This window comes from Rhagoletis pomonella, unplaced genomic scaffold (genome assembly GCF_013731165.1).
Source record: "Rhagoletis pomonella isolate Grant_MI unplaced genomic scaffold, Rhpom_1.0 Rhpom_scaffold_00010, whole genome shotgun sequence".
In the NCBI taxonomy this organism is placed as follows: domain Eukaryota; kingdom Metazoa; phylum Arthropoda; class Insecta; order Diptera; family Tephritidae; genus Rhagoletis; species Rhagoletis pomonella.
The window spans coordinates 8,628,363-8,645,493 of record NW_023458564.1 but is presented as its reverse complement, the minus strand read 5'-3'; the positions used below and the strand labels follow the sequence as shown (position 1 = coordinate 8,645,493).

The following is a 17,131-nucleotide window of genomic DNA, read 5'->3' as shown; positions in this document are numbered from 1 at the left end:
TTTTTTAGAAATTTACGAAAATGCTTAATATCGTTGAATTCGAATAACTAAAAACGAAATGGGGCATAAATAATTAAAGAAGATACTGACTGAAATAACTAAGTAGCCCGAGCGTTTTGAATCAAAATCTCACCTGTAATCTATAACAATGTGAAAGACAATCCAAGCGGTGAGTCTAGACTCAAGATGCATTGTTGAACGTTATGCTACGTATGCATCCCCGATACTTTGAGAACAACTCCCAGCGCTGGGCTTAGAGCGCTACAAAGCACACTTAACCCGCACAATGCGGTCAGCAAACGATCTTTGCAATTTACGGCAAAGGGGATGAGAGGCCGATACATCCTTTTGCTTCCAGTTTAATTAACTTATAGGAAGAATTTCAAGAAAGTTTGGATCGATCCCTTTGGGGGTTAATTTTGAAGACAAATTTAGAGCCATATTCCTAAGTAGTTCCGGTTGCTCGAAATCCCGTTGCATTTCCTTCTCGAATTCGTAGCGCACACGTGAAGAGGGCAATTACATTTTGGGAAAGCTGTGGTTAGAGGCGACGCACATTAACACACGTTTCACCCTCTTCACTGGTAGCAGCACAGAAAGTTGTGGCGAAGGCGAATACGAGCCCCCAGTCGATGGAGATGGAGTCTATGTCCCACCGCGTTACTATAATGCGGTACGAATAGCGATTATGTGGCTAAAACACAACAAAGCTGCTGGAGCTGACGGCCTGCCAGCCGAGCTATTCAAGTATGGAGGCGAGGAGCTGATAAGGTGCATGCTGCATGCATCAACTGTTATGCAGAATATGGTCAGATGAACGCATGCCCGACAACTGGAACTTCAGTATGCTCTGCCGATCGACAAGAAAGGCGACCCCGCCATTCGCGTCAACTACCGCGGGATCAGCCTTGTAACCGCAAGGTCTTATCGAGTGTATTGTATGAAGCCCATGTTGAAGAACTGATTGGGCCTTATCAGTGTGGCCTTAGACCTGGTAAATCCACCATAGACCAGGTATTCACAATGCGCCAAATCTTTGAAAATACCCGCGAGAAAAGGACCGACACTCACAATCTATTTACTTTCGACTGCACTAAAAAGATTTAGTATCCCCGTGAAATTTATACGGCTGTGTAAAATGGCGTTGAGCTATACCACCAGTTCCGTCAGAATTGGGAAAGACCTCTCCGAGGCGTTTGCCACAAAACGAGGTTGCAGATGGGGAGACTCCCATTTGAGTGATTTATTTAATCGGATTTTGGAGAAGATAATAAGAGCTGCAGAACTGAACCACTCACGAACAGTTCACGACAAGAGCGTGTAATTGCTGGCTTACGCCGATGACATCCACATCATCGGTAACAAAAAAACGGCGAAGTCTGTTCTGCCATTTCAAAGTTGAATAAGCAAGCAAAGTGAATGGGTCTGGTGATAACGAGGAAGCCGAATTTTCGCCTGCCATCAAACAAACAGTCAGAGCATTCGCGCCTTGGCACTCATGACACTGTTGACAGTTATAGTTTCGAAATTAACACCGATAATAATGTCAACATCGAAATCTAAGGGAGAATTACTCTTGCCAATAAGTGCTACTTTGGACTGAGTAAGTAATACAGAAGTAGTAAAGCCCTCGACATACGAAAATCACACTTTATGTCGTCGCTTGGCGCGCAATACCTCGTATCCGCCAAATCCAATACCACGTATAAGATAGTCCGAAAATTTCGCAAAAGAGCGGAGAAAATTATGTTCTTCAGGACGTTTGAATGGTTTGCTAACGAAACTTACTAAATATAGGCTTCTACCATAAATATTTACTATAAAAGAGAGGCAGGGTAAACAAAATAAATGTTTTTCTATGCCATCTCATACGTGGTAATGCATTTGGCAGATACGAAGATTTGCGCGCCAAGCGACGATATACATACTTATATTGCCTGTGCTGGTACATATATGGCGCAGAAGCATGGACAATGGCAGCTTGGAGTATTCGAGAGAAAGATCTTGCGGAGGATGTACAGGCGTTTTCGCGTTGGCCATGGCGAGTATCGCAGACGATGGAATGATGAGCTGTATGAGCTTTGCAACGACATAGTGCAGTGAATTAAAATACAGCAGCTCCGCTGGCTTGGCCATGTCGTACGAACGGACTCCGACGCTCCAGCTCTGAAAGTATTCAACTCGGAACTCGCTGGTGTTAGCAGAGGAATAGGGAGGCTCCCCTTACGATGGAAAGACCAAGTGGAGAAGGACTCTTGCTTCACTTGCCACTTCCAATTGGCGTCAGTTGGCACAGAAGAGAAACAACTGGCGTGCTTTGTTGAACTCGACCAAAGTTGCTTAGGCGGTTATAGCGCGAAATAATAAGAAGAAGAAAAATATGTTTTTAATATAAATTCTGTATGTATGTATGTATGTCCATATCTGCATATGTATGTATTTTAGAAGACTCTTAGCAAAACATCAAAAAATCAAGCGGAGGGAATGGAAGGAGGTGCAAAAAAAGTACAATGAAATTAAAAAATAGAGCGCCAAACTGAGAAAACGCAAAAGTGTCGAGGAGTATGTGTATGTATGTATAAGTATATTTATGTCCATGCGTGCGCATAAGTAACTAAATAAGTATGTTGATAAATAGCGGAATTCAAATTCCGGTGAAGAGTTAATAAGCATGAAAAAAGAGAATTTAATAGCAAGCTCTGAAACATACAAAAATCATTAAAACTCCCAGGAGATATGAGAATGAGACATAAGAATGAAATAAGAGTGCGAAGCTTCGAGAGCGCATTTAAAGGAAATTATGTGCACGAATACATATGTATGTATGTATGCCAAAGCGTGAGCCCCACTACAATCATGATGACGACAATGATGAACTGACTGACGTTAGCCACTGTTGTCATTGCAGGCGAGTCATGCTGCACGAGTTGAGACGCTTTTACGGTGAGTTGGCGAAAAATGAGCACCAAAAAGCGAATGGGACTTTCCAGATAACGCGTTTCAAAAGGGATTTCCTCATGCACGTGTACTTACAATATATACATACACATGTGTACATTTGTATGTACATATATATGTCGGCATGCGCATGTGTATGCCAGTGATGATGAAAGGATAAAGCGATGCCACAGTGACAGTATGTACATACATATATGGCTTACCATCAGCTTTGTATTGATTGTTGTTACCACTGTTGTTGCTGTCCCTGCTTCATATCTACGACATCTATGTACATATATTTTCATAGTTTGCGCGACAGCAACAATAACTACAACAAGGAATAAATCAATAAGCACCGCAAGAGCGCAAAATTGAAATTGACTTGCGAAATAACAGCATAAAAGAAAATGAATAAACAAGCGAACAAGTGAATGGATGTACAAGTGAACAGCTAGCAAGCATAACGTTATACAAAAAACGTGGTAAATAACGGTACACATAGTAGTGTGAAGGCAATCTGAAAGCTCAAAAATTGCTGCAACAGAATGCAGAAAAAAATAAGCAGCAACTTCACGGAATTTCTTTCTTACAGCTTGTTTTGTGGCATTTCTTACTGGTTGGTTTTTTTTCCAGTTTCGCAACGGGAGTGTTGGTTTTATTGATTTTGTTATACATATGTATGAGGGTACTTGTTTTTTTGTTTGCCATATGGTAAAAAATAAATGATACGTATTTACACGGACTTTTTCGTTGTAGTTGCTAAGAATAATTCTGTGAACTAAAAGGAGGAGATCGCCTCCTACCGCGTCCTTTCCGGGTAGACCACGTTTTCTTTTATCATACACTACCCTTTAGATCGCTATATATGCACTTCAATATTTATCATAAAAATTTTATGAAACTACCTCGACTCGAACCTCGGATCTCTGTAACGGTACCCCAGTGCTTTGCTCACTCGGTCAATGCGACTGTTGGAGCACCGCCTGAAAAATTGCATACATGCGTATATGCTATCAGTTGGCTGTAACTGAAAAATAACCACGGAGTTGATGGTGAGGCGTTCAGCCAGGCGGCTATTAAGGTCCTGGCGTTTTTACTAGAAATCGAAATTGATCAGTGAGTGTAGGACTCTTTTAAATGCAGCAAGTAGTCAGCTCGATTTAGATTTGGTTTGGGTCCCTGCCCATCGCAACATTTCCGGCAACAAGGCTGCAGACTAGTTAGCCAGAGTGGGTTTTACAGTGAAACCTTTCTCCACAACCTTCAGAAATCAGATCAAAGTTATCGGCTGGCGGCGGGCTGCCGTATATCCAAACTAACGAGGTTTGTGTACAACCCTAAGAGAACACAAAACTTAATAAGAAATCCCAGACCGGACGTTTCTCAGAAACTATCAGGCCTATCGAAAAATGATTTATATACGGCTTATGGAGAATTTCATTGGCTTTCATTTGCCGTATTTCGTATTACGCTTGTTCAATTGGTTCGTAGGATATACGTGATTAAGTAGAACCACTATTTTTTTAAGCTGAATCGAAAACGTATCCATAGAAACAAAAATTAACTCGATTTTCGAAATCACCGAGAAATTCTACATAGCAATTGGATAATGGCATCCATGGAACATTTTTGTTGTAAACCAGTGTGACCAGCAGTAATACCCCCCCAGTACTGCTGGAGTCAATCGCTACTTTTGAACCGCTACTGCACCGACTCCAAGGTAAGTAGCTCCTCTATTAACCCGTGGTAGTGCACATGGTAGTGCAGAGTCGAACCAGTCGTAAGTAGAATAGCGAAAAACTACGACAGAGGGCGCCCATAAATCACCCAAGTGACTACTTTAGTAACTCCCGGTAGTGCAGAGAGAGTCGATGGTGACTACCGCCTAGGACATTGCCTTGTAAAAGTATTCGATGAAATACACTACAAGTAGTCGGTCGGTAATTGACGGTGTTTATCAGGTAGCTACCGATTCAGCAGTCCTGTAGTCACTCCCCCGTACTGCAGGGACTATACTTAGAGCATATGAGTTAACATCGTTACAAGTATTCGCTGATATAAGCCTCCACAACAACTTTATCAACGACGCTGATTTATACTTACATATTTACTTGACGTTTATGGTATCAAAATGACACTTAGCTGCTACTTGGGCGCACAAGTTTTTCTCACACCGACCTAACCTAACCTAGCCTGGTGCGGAACTCAACCCTCGGGGGTACTCAATTTTTTCCATAATCGAAGCCCAGATTCACTGGTTTATTAAGAGATAAGTGGAATGGTGCTAGGTAAAAAATTCGTCTTTAGCTGCACCAAGTTCTCAGTTCAGCGAACTTTGTGACCTTTCCACATAACTGGATGCTTTTAGAAAAATGGCGAGAATACGTAAATTTTTGAAAACTCTCATATGTAAGGTGTACTCCTACTTTCATTCAACATGCAGCGTCAAAATTTTTCATTATTAATATTCGCACACGCTGGACGACGCTTTAAAAAAGTTGATTCGTCTATATAAAAGCTAACTGCATACACATAAACATACATATGTATGATACATGCATATGCACTTATGTATACATGTATGTTTGTGCAAATTTGTAAGTTTGCACATTAGGGTGTATCACCAAAAAAAAAATTAAGTTTTCCACCGAAATCAGAAAAAATTATAATATTTTAAGAATTCCGGCTGAATATTACGAAAAAATGTTAAGAAATGAAAATAACTCAAAAAATTTAATTATATTGATTCCATTGATAACATTTTTTACAAATGTTTATGCAGACATTTTAAGCTAAAACGCTTTTAAAAACCCCGATTTTTGGATGTATTTCACCATGTGAAAAAGAAAAAGAAAAAATTTCAAAACACACGATACTATCAATTTTCTCACAAAAACGAAGGCCATCTCTGACGCAGGATTTTTTTCTAAAGGCTATGAAATTTCAAAGATATAATTAATTTAAACAAATACTGGAAAAATTCCGTGCAATGTAGAATAACATTATGTGTACCAAATGAAAGAGATGTTCTGTATAATTAAAAATTTTTTTTTTGGTTCACGAGGACTAATATGTTTTATTAATTTAATTTTATTTTATTAAGCTAATAGAGCAAGAAGGACGAGGATGTGTATATATTAGTTCATAAAAAAACATTTTTTCAAAAAAAAATATATTCCAAATTTTCAGGGATATTTAAGGATGACATTTTAAAAGGGCATTTTTAATACCTATTCGTCCTCATGCATCAACAAATTGTATCTGTTTTAATTCTACACAATTTTCTCTTTTATTTGACACACATATTGTTATTCTATATTCCACCGAATTTTTTAAATCATTTTTTGAATTAAACATAAATTTAAAATTCCGAAGTCCTTAAAAAATCCCGACGTCAGAGATAAAAACTATAACAAACGAAGTTTTACTATTTTTGGCTCCTATTTGCGCAAATATGTTAACTTTTTTTTTGTGTAAAATTTGCAGTCGCACGGTGTTTTCTAGTAGTTCACGTAAACCTTATTATTTGCCAAAATTTTTTGGTAGAAGTCTTAAAATATAATAAACTCTTTATTTCCGTTGAAAAAACATTACCTTTTTTTTGGCATGGAGAGTGATGCACCCTAATGTTCATACCTACATATGTATTTTTCTGAAAGCATACTTTCTATTTGATATGAACACTTTTTGTGCGAACGCCGCTCGCGGTCAAACCTGCCGATAAAAGGGTGTTGCCCGATTCGTCGTTAAATGACCACCACGCGATGACTTTTGAAAAGTTGCGCCATTGCAACATTGAAACATAGAATACGCATAAAAATGTGTGATAAAATATTGATTGCAAAAGGATATGCATATCTATTTCTTCAAGCTTAACACATTTTCTTTCGTGAAATGATGCCTTTTGCCCAAAGGGTAACATATCGCTGTCCTAGCTGTCAAAATAACGTAAGCGACAATATTTTAAAGATTTCATGCAGAAATATTCGTAGAGCAGTTCTGCATCAAAAAGAAAATTTTGGAAAAAATGTCGCTTAAAAAAGTTGCGTATACGCACTGTCAGCCTGAATTCTGACGGTTTTTGTTTTGAAAAAAAGTTGCTTGCAATAACATATGTATGATTAGCATAGAAATGTGTGTGAAAAATGCTTAAGTCCCGTTTTACAAATTTTACACGAAAGAAAAAACCTTTTGTAGCCATTTTCTTCAAGTATTTCGCAAAACTTTGAATGCAACATTTTGCGTGTTTAAAGCAAAGTAAAATTCCATACGAATTATGATTCGTATCGATTCGATTTTGATTAAATGTTTGCATATTATTTTCGCCTTATCGGATTTTCGGTGCGACCTTTGGGCTTAGCAAATTTTTCTTTCATTGAATATAAAAAACGTTTCCTAAGCTAGCGCTATGCATATAAGTTTATAATAAATTTTATATTTTAAAATATGCTTTGTTTGTAAGTTTACCTAATGTGAAGTAATTTGGCGCCATTCGCTTTTAAAATTGGTATTCAATTCAATGCTCATTTGTGCATCTGTTTTACAACGCACAAGTTATATTTTATTAATTAGAAACAACAAATTTCCAAAATTAATTTTTCAAAGTTAAAACCGTTACAAATATATGTATAGGTAGGTTATATTTTTTATGTTTTTTCTGCCCAATTTCCACAGAGCGACCGAATACAAACTAACAACGCCGCGCGCGATCGAAATTTCCTATTCCTTATCACTGCCAAAAGCACTGGTAAAATCTACTTCGCACACACACGCACAGGCCAAACGCAGACGAGTAGGAGGTCAGAGAACACCGGAAAACCCGAGTAACTATGCAAAAAGTATTGCACACGCATACACATGGCCTGTGTAGCAGGCAGCAAGCACCTACAATCAATTAAATGACAAATAGAAAAAAATTCTGTGCGTTTTTATCCGTCAAAGTGCGACTGTTGTTTGCAAAAGTGCGACGAAGACTGACTCAAAGCTTGTTGGCCTGGCTAGTTGATTGCTCGCGGCTGCTATACAATTTAATGTACTCCATGCCTCATTGCATACATACATACACACATATTAAACATACAAATATTGGGCAGCACCCTAAATGCAAGCATCGACCATCGACCGCATTGCTCCAATGGGGCAAACCATTGCTCACGATTTAGGCATTCGTGTCGCGCAGTTGGTCGTTATGCGTCGGCGAGGATACTTAGACGATCCATATACATATGTATGAAGGCTTGCTTTATTACCGAGAAGCTCCAATTGTATAAGCTTCTTGCACAGTGAAGTATTCGCAAAGGAAGATTTGCTGAAAATTCCTTGGTGAATGTGAACTTAGTGAATCAATTTCACCTCATCACAAAAGCTCCACGTCAAGTATCTTACTTTGGCGCAGTTAACAACTCTGTAGTCACCATAACAGATAAGGTCATAAGAAGCTGGTCCCGAAACGCAGTTTCCACAGGCGTTTACTTCAGACTTCGTCTATTACTGATCAGTTTGAAGTATAGTGGGCTGGAGTCACGTTTGACAGCCTTATCTCCTTTTCAGCGCAAGCCTCAGCCAACTGTAATAAACTGGGAGCCAGGAACAAAGTCCTCAAGTCTCTAGCCGACAGCACTTGGGGAGCCTATAAAGCGACCCTGTCACAACATATAAAACATGGTGTACAGGCTGCTTTTCGGGCGTACGGTCATTACCTCCACCAAAAAAGCCAGATGATGGCGCGACAATGACGACTGGCAACATTAAGGACCGCTCCAGACGGCCTTCTGATGTCAGCTGTACATCAGCTTCATAACAAATACCCCATGCTCCTAGTATCGGAGCTTAACATCAAACTCAGCAAGCATTTTCTTGTTGGTTCCTACAGACGAGAGCACCCGAACAGGCATATGCTTGAAGCGGAACCTCCATTTAGGCATGCCAGAAGGTAACTCCACGAACTGAAGGACGAAGTACAGAACTACGAACGCCTAGCAATTTTAGTTTCGATCTAGTCAGTCTATGACATGATATAACTTACAGACTATTGGTATAGACTGGCAATGAACGACATTCACAGGGAGACCATTACTTCCACCTACTGTCCCCTGAGTGTCGTCATCGGAGTTCAATACCCACCAGTTGTAGAGTAAGAGCTTCAGCTGCCAAGAGAGACCCGCAGATACTGTTCGGCCAGAGGCTAAGCACATTCAAACTCTGTCGCCCTAAAATTGCTTCATTCCATTTGGGCCTTAGGAGTAGGCGAGATCGTGTGATGAGTTCTGAGGGCACAATAGACCCAAGGTCGCAATGCACCTCTCTATCATGGCCATATATCTACCCTTACCATTGCTATTGCCTTTATTATCATTACCATTACCACAATATCACAATTAATAATACCATTGCAATTACCGTTAGCATTACTTTAATAATTATGATTACCTTTGATCTAATCTTTATCAATCTTTACCAAAAACATCACTACCTCCTTACCATTACCATTACTCGTTTTCCATTAATTATTTTCCTAAAAGGTAGAACACTGTCGACTTGTACAAAAAAAACGTGCTCCAACAATGTGACCCGATTTGTGTGTAGCGCGTATTCGGAGCGTACGAAGCCAAGCCACATCGTCAACAACATTTTACCGATTTGAGATACGCATAAAAACGCAAGCGTGAGAGTGAGTTGGAGGCTGGGCGATTCGAAGGCACAATAGCTTTGCTGACTCTTTGCACTTAGGCACAATCAGGAGCTAGTTTAACGAGAGAGCGTCAAAAAATAAAAGACAAATATATATGTACATATGTATGTATGTGAATACTCTCTCAAGTATGTACTCGTACATACATATAAACGCATGGTGGAGGCACCGCGGGAGCAAAAACGTATTCAATTCACTGTTTCCGCTAAGCATTCATTTTCGTAACATTGGTAGCCGCCATGGAGCGCACTAACAACAACAGTAATAATAAGGGAAATGTATAAAATGATTACGAAAATGCTTAAAACAAAATCAAAACAAAAACAGAGAGCATTTTAGCTTTTGGCAAGGGGATGAAAATGGCAAAAATCAATTAAATGAGAGCGTTAGGAAAAAATACCGTATGTACTGCAAAAAAAAAATAAAAATTGTGAGCAGAGAAAAAGTGTACTTTACATAATTATGTATGTATGCAGGTACAGCAATGTGTACATATCTCCATACAAATCGATTTTAGTATGTACGTATGTACATATGTAAGTGGCTGCTGGAACTCGAAATCCATCATTAGTCATACAAAATACTTTTAAATTGCTAAAAACTTCAGTCAACATATAAGAATGCATCAAACTTTTTTGTATACTTTTTTTATCGCTCCAATTTTTAATGTTGTATGTATGTATGTACATCGGCGTAGCCAAAATGAAATTTAGGGGGGGGGCTCGACGCTATTAAGCTGGCATTTCAGGGTACTATTTTATATATATATAAGGAAAATTTGAAAGTTAGGGGGGAGCTCGAGCACCCCCCTGCCCCTACCTGGCTACGCCCATGTGTATGTATGTGTGTATGTATGTGTGTATGTATGTATGTATGTATGTGTGCATGTATGTATGTATGCTGCCATATGGAAAATTTGCATTGCTGTACAACATGTGGTATGAGTAATGTTAAGTTCACTCATACAGAATGTTGCTCATACGCCATGTGGAATCGGGAAAATATGTAAGTTTTACATATCGATGACCCTCTGCATTAACGACACAATTCAAAATTCAAAAAATTAAATCCCTTCCTACTGTTGAGTGGCTTATGTCTCTAATCCTTATCTAATCCATGTCTAATTCTGAGTAAAGTAAGTAGTAAGGATTAGACAAGGATTAGAGACATGAGCCACTTAAGATTAGAAAAAGTTTTTATTTTTCGAATTTGAATTGTGCCGTTATTGCAGAGGACTATCGATACGTACACAAGTAAGTACATATTACCACGCCAGGTGTATATACGTACATATACGAATATATAGCATTTTTCAATTGCAACTCTCGCGCAGCGCTATTTATATGTATGGATGTATGTATATACGTATGAATGTGAATTGTCATTATTGCATTGGATATATCCCCAGACACTTTCTTCTGCATGTGTAAATTCATTTGTATTAAGAAATTGATAGTTTAATTGCAATTAGTAGTTATCATTTGACTTTTATTTATCATTTCATACCGTTAATTTTTTTAATTGAATGCTATTAGTAAATTAAAATTCAAATGTTATATATAAACCTATTGATTGAAATAATTTTTGACTTACATATTTATATACAAATGGCATTGAAAGGCAGCGAGCATTCAGCTTTGTACAAAAATCGGTATATTAGGCTGTATTCTTAAACGCATTACTGCAAAGCATCAATCTCTTTTATTTCCAGAGTATGATTCATATCAATATGCGATATGCGTGCGGTGACCATCCGTCCTGTATTATACGGGGCAGTTCTTTTTTTTGACCCATTGCCCTGGTAATTTATTTATTTTATACGGGACGCCAAATGTTCTGTATTTCTTTTAATGTCCTGTATTTGTCCCGTATTCGGTGTTCTGACGCCTTAACAGCTCATAAAAATGGCATGCCTATGTACGAGTTTTTAGTGATGTTGGTAATTTTCTTTATAAACAGTTATTATTTTCTAATCTTATTATTAATTATTTTCTGATTCGAATCGAGGAATGCATACAGTGGCCAAAATAGAAATTAGGACTCGACATTTTAGTAAGTTTTGGCTATTTTTCCTTAGTTTATTTAATGTTCATTATTTATTTTATGGAAGTAAAGCTCTTTTTCTAACAAAAACAATATAATAATAAATTTCCAGCTTTGTGCAAAAAGAATAATAAGAATTAATTCTGGAATGTTTCACCAATATTTCAAACTTTTTAATTAGATTTGTTAGAAAAAAATTTGGTTCGCAGTTCTGTAACTCATTAAAATTGAGTATAATAAAGTGCGAGTGGAAATTTCTGCTCATTTGCTTCTCTTTCAAAAAAAGGTCGAAAATACATACTTTGTATGAAAAAAATGCGTAACACCGTCAACAAAAAAAACATTGCCAAAAATTAGTCGTAAGCCTTACCGACTTAAAACTGCACTTTATTACACTAAAATTTTTTTAACAAATTTTACGGGGTAAAAAAATCGAGAAAATGATCATACAAATTTGTGATTTTACTATAAGGACACTGTTTCAGGGAAAACAGTGTGGAAAAAATTTGCAAAATTATTTTTTGTCCCGTATTCGGCTCTCATAAACATGGTCACCGTAGATATGTGCAACCATGAAGAAATACGAATTTTTAATAAAGTTTGGATACTGTTATCCCTTATGGTTGAGAAATAAAAGAGCCTGATACTTTGCATGAATGCGTTTAAAAAGACAGCCTTACTCATTAAGGACCTAATAGAATTTGAAACCAACAACAACAACTACATCAATAAATTAGTTTGTGTTTATTAAAAATCAGGGTTTAGAAGAAATTGGCAAATGAACCACTTTAATTTTTATAAAGTTTTATAACTACTCTGTAAAGAAACAAAAATGCAAATGTATGTATCTAGTTCATACTATATGTTGTATAGGCAAAACAATCAGTTTTTATTTTGTTCAAATTTTATTCTATTGTAGTAGCAAGATTTTGACCTTTTTTGATAAAAAATAGTTCTTTAGTTGCGCCGCAATAGAAATTGCTAACCTAACAGAGACGTCTTTCTACTAATAACTGTTATTTTGAAAACATTTTTTTGTATTAGATTATCATACCTTCCTAATATGTAGTAGTTTAGTTTTTATTGTACTTTTTCTTATACACGTTTTTTGTCACTCCAAACTTTATCAGCGTCAACTTAACATATTTCTTTATGAAGATATAAAATATATATTTTTATAGATATATATAAATATATGTACTTTCATATATAATTATAGCCAAATGAGAATAAAATCTTTTTCCACTTCTATCCAAACCAATGAGCGCCCATGCAGTCTCTTGTCCATTCGGTTTGACAAATCCAGCACCATTCGAAGCCGCAGCCAGCGCGTGTACATACCATATGCATACAACCGCCATCACGTTCGGTAGGGGTACGACATTTGGGACATGGCTTTGTCATGACTTTGATAGTCACTTTACTCGCTTCGTCCCATCGTGCCTCAGCTGCGCGCTAAATGACAATAATTAATATAATAAAATAGCATTAGTAATATTACAAATTTATATACCCATACGCGTCATGACGTTCATACATACATTTGGATCGACAGCGTATTCACAGGAGCCACTTGCACTCGTGCTCGTGCCTTCTGGCAAACAGTCGCCTAAGTGGTAGCCTTGCAAGCAATTGCGGCAGAAAACATACTAAAATTTAGAGAATTTACTAATAACAAACATAAGAACAAGTTTAAGAGGGCAATTCTGGCAACTCACCACAATCTTTCGAAACACAAAAGTGGTTCGTAAAACAATTCTCAGTTTTGGGAAAAATCTAGAAAGGTCTTTTCTGACTTTCAAAAGACTAATTGAAACATCTGCTAACAAGGACGTCTTAGCGTTTTTCTGTTTGTCTTTTAGCAATAAGTTTGCAAAAATTAAACTAAATAAAAAAATATGTATATTTTCCTTTTTAAAGCAATACAAACTAAAAATTGAAATTGAAATCAAAATTAAAAAAGGAACAAAGTTTATAAAACAAGTTTCTAAAAATTTAATGCTCATGTTAAAAAAAATGATTTTTTAAACAGTCAATTATAAAAAATTAAAGGAAAAGTTAATTAAAAAGGAAAAACAAATAAATAGAAAAAGATAAGTTCGTTTAAAATATTTTTCTTTTAAAATAATACAATCTAAAATTTAACAGGAAATTAAACTTAAAAAAATATTAAACGAGAAAAAAATAAAATAAGTTCTTAAAAAATTAAAAGAAAACAAGTAAGAAAGTTTAAGTTCGGGCGGAGCCTAACATTAAATACCCAGCGCAAGTATTAAATATATGTTTAGCGTCCTTAAATTTCGAAATATTGCAGTTTCAAGGATTTCTGAAATTTACCGTTATATGAAAAGCGGCCGTAATTTTAGTCCGACTTCAATAATTTTCAACGTTTTGCTTTTATGTGGCAAGCACAATAAAAATACCGAGTTTGGTACAAATTGGTAGAACGGTTACCGATATACATATGTATATGTGATCATAAGTGGGCGGTGCCACGCCCATTTTCCAAAATTTTACCATAAACGTATTTCTTGGTAAAGAATTGTTGCAAGCATCAATTTTGAATAAATTAGCTTTAATATTTACTGATTTATTGAAGATTTTGTATTTCTCTAAATTACCGTTATATGGGATATGGGCGTGGTTATTGTCAGATTTTTTAAATTTTCGGCCATTTAGTATGCTGCACCAAGGCCAACAACTGTGCCAAGTTTGGAAGAAATTGGTGCAGCGGTTACCAAGATATACACATATAACCATAAGTGGGCGTGGGTGGCTACGCCCATTTTCCAAAAATTTATAATATTCTTATTTTTCGTCTGAAAATGATTGTAAATATCAAGTTTGAGTGAATTATCTTCAGTAGTTACTAAAATATCGCAGTTTTCGTATTACTGGAAATTACCGTTATATGGAAAGTGGGCGTGGTTACAGACCGATTTCGCCCAATACCAACCTACCTTGTATTAATGGAAATCTACATACCAAATTTCGTTGAGATATCTCAATTTTTGCTCGAGGTATCGTGTACACGGACGGACGGACAGAAGGACAGACGGACGGACAGACAGTCATGGCTTAATAGACTTCTCTATTCATTCTGAGCATTTATGTATACATTTGTCTATATCTATCTCGATTCGTTTTGGCTGTTACAAATAACCGTTATGTGAACAAAATTAATATACCCTTGTGCACAAGTGCGCTCGGGTATAAATATTTCGACTGCTGAGTGGAGGATCGAGTTATCTCGGCAGCCAGTTCGAAAGCACCCTATCTCAAAAACCTTTCCAAGAGCACCCTATTTCAAAATTTGGTTGAAGAACGGCCTATTTCAGAATTCGATTCTTAGCAGCCGATTCAAAAATGCCCACATTTTCTATACATTTTGAAGTGAGATAAGGCATTTTTGAACCAAATTCTGAGATAAGGTGTTTTGCAATAAAATTTTGAAATAGGGCGTTCTTGAAAATTTTTTGAGATAGGGCGTTTTCGAACTGGCTACCAAGATCGGTCGATCTTCCATTCAGTAGTCGATATATTCTTTTTAAAATAATAGTCTAAAAATTAAATTGATAAATAAAAATTAAAAGAGAAAAAAATATACATACATATACTAGAATAAAATTATTTAATAATTAAATCAATATTCAACAATTTTATTGAACTTGAGGCCGTTTTCATTGAAAGTTTTTGGGGAAAAAAACAACAATTCACATTTCGGTAGATGAAGATTGTAGCTGGCTTAACACATGAAAAAAGTGGAAAAGCAACAACAGTTTACATGGCGAACTTAGCTCAGTGGGTAGACTACTGGCTTTGGCCGCTGGGGTAGTTGGATCGAATCCCAGTGAAAAAGTCTGATGAGAAGATGTGGTGATCTCCGAAAAAGCAGATATAACTTCTACCAAAACGTAAGTTATTGTTTTTTACTCAAGCACAATAAAAGTGTTGGAACACAATTGTTATAAGGCCTTTTTGTGAAGTCGTTTAAAAACAAAATAAGTTCCTAAAAATATAATGAAACTAAAAATGTATACCTATGTATGTATGTGTACTATATGTATGTATATATAGAAAATTTTCCCTGTCTTAATTGTCTTACAAAAGACTTTCCACTAATCTTAGCCAGAATTACCCAGTAAGTAACTTACACCACAACCATTTTGACAGGTGACCTTTTTGCATTCTGGTTCCACCAACAATCCCATGCCGCAACCAGGTTGCGGACATAATACACCGCCTGCCTGCAGCACATATTCCTCGGTTGCAAAACGCTGATAACGCGCATATTCATCACGCGATAAAAGTTTAAAATGATGTATTTCTTCTATAAAAGAATTCTCACAACCCGCAGGACATGGTAAGGTGTAACCAAAGTCTGGATGTGGCATAAATTGTCGCTCAGATAAACGTGAGCGACAATATTGCTGAAAACAGTCAAGACAAGTGACGTGTTGCGATGCACAGGGGAAGACTAGAACGGTTTCACTTAAAAATTAAATTAGGAAAGAAACAAAGTTAAGTTAAACAATCATTTGCACATTAGCAACTATTTGTCAACAGCTCACCTAACATCTGTACACGCCAAGCAAGGCACATCTTTTATATTAATTTTTATTAAATTCAAAGGCGCTGCAAAGTCTTTCTCCCCACCGGACACATGCTCACCGCATTTGAAATAAAATTCAGTGTATGGTGGATTGCCTGTTGCATTATCAAAACAAGCCACTTCTTGGCTTTCACAATGCCCAGTAATGCGACGTGGTTTCAGCACATCATCCCAGCATTCAGGATCACGATGCACAGTGAATGCGCCACCTTTGCAGAGTGAGCAGCGCACACGTAGCTTTCCTTTGCATAGCTTATTGCATTGCGTACAGTGCACGAAAAAATGCGCTTTTGTACGTAGGCGATCTAAAAACCAAATTCTGTATGTATAAGTAATATCATACTATCATCTCTTTAACTTTTTTACTTGCCTTCCTCATTAATGTTCACGCGTTCGTCACTCAAAAGCTGCAAATCGACTAATGTTTCGCACAACGGCTTCGACGGTTCTTCAGAGAGCGAAGTGGTCGCACGTCCAGTGGGGGTGGTTGTGCCTGCAGCATCCGCCGGTTCCTCCTCCATAACCGTGGACTGCAGCCGCTGCCTTTGCGGTTGCGGCCGCGTTCGTATGGCATGTAATATGCTTTGCTGACCCAAATCGCATTCCTATAAATAGCTCGCTTAAGTAATGTTTCAATTAAAAACTAATGAAAACATGTTTACCTGAATGGTTGTTGCATCACTGAGTTCTTTGCCAGCGAATATGATTTTTACTTCTTCCGGTTGTAGCCCCAATTGTGGTGCTACAATTTCCTTTACATTTTTTATGTCCCACTGCGGCTCTAAGTTTACAGAAATTGTGCGTCCCGTATTTGTTTTTATATAAATACTTAGCGAGTTGGTAAT

The 17,131-nt window shown here is 37.1% G+C and overlaps 2 protein-coding genes across 5 annotated transcripts in view; both read right to left on the bottom strand.

The window, feature by feature from the left end:
• LOC118746015 (ecdysone-induced protein 74EF) overlaps positions 1 to 7,900 on the bottom strand; it is a 50,160-nt gene extending 42,260 nt beyond the window's left edge. Inside the window, exon 1 of the mRNA XM_036479735.1 lies at positions 7,408 to 7,900. The gene's annotated coding sequence lies outside the window, so the exon portion shown is untranslated. The remainder of the gene's footprint in view (positions 1 to 7,407) is intronic.
• A 4,227-nt stretch (positions 7,901 to 12,127) lies between these two features.
• Positions 12,128 to 17,131, bottom strand: part of LOC118746014 (E3 ubiquitin-protein ligase parkin) — a 5,479-nt gene continuing 475 nt past the window's right edge. For 2 of the 4 annotated variants that reach the window (XM_036479734.1, XM_036479733.1), the window contains 6 exons: positions 16,949 to 17,097; positions 16,657 to 16,891; positions 16,246 to 16,591; positions 15,829 to 16,165; positions 13,216 to 13,323; positions 12,128 to 13,129 (listed from right to left, as the gene is read on the bottom strand). In XM_036479734.1, the coding sequence (XP_036335627.1) occupies positions 12,923 to 13,129; positions 13,216 to 13,323; positions 15,829 to 16,165; positions 16,246 to 16,591; positions 16,657 to 16,891; positions 16,949 to 17,097 (1,382 nt within the window). In that variant the 3' untranslated portion in view covers positions 12,128 to 12,922. Of the gene's footprint in view, positions 13,130 to 13,215; positions 13,324 to 15,828; positions 16,166 to 16,245; positions 16,592 to 16,656; positions 16,892 to 16,948 lie in introns of all 4 variants that reach the window. The other 2 variants (XM_036479732.1, XM_036479731.1) reach the window with 2 other exon arrangements.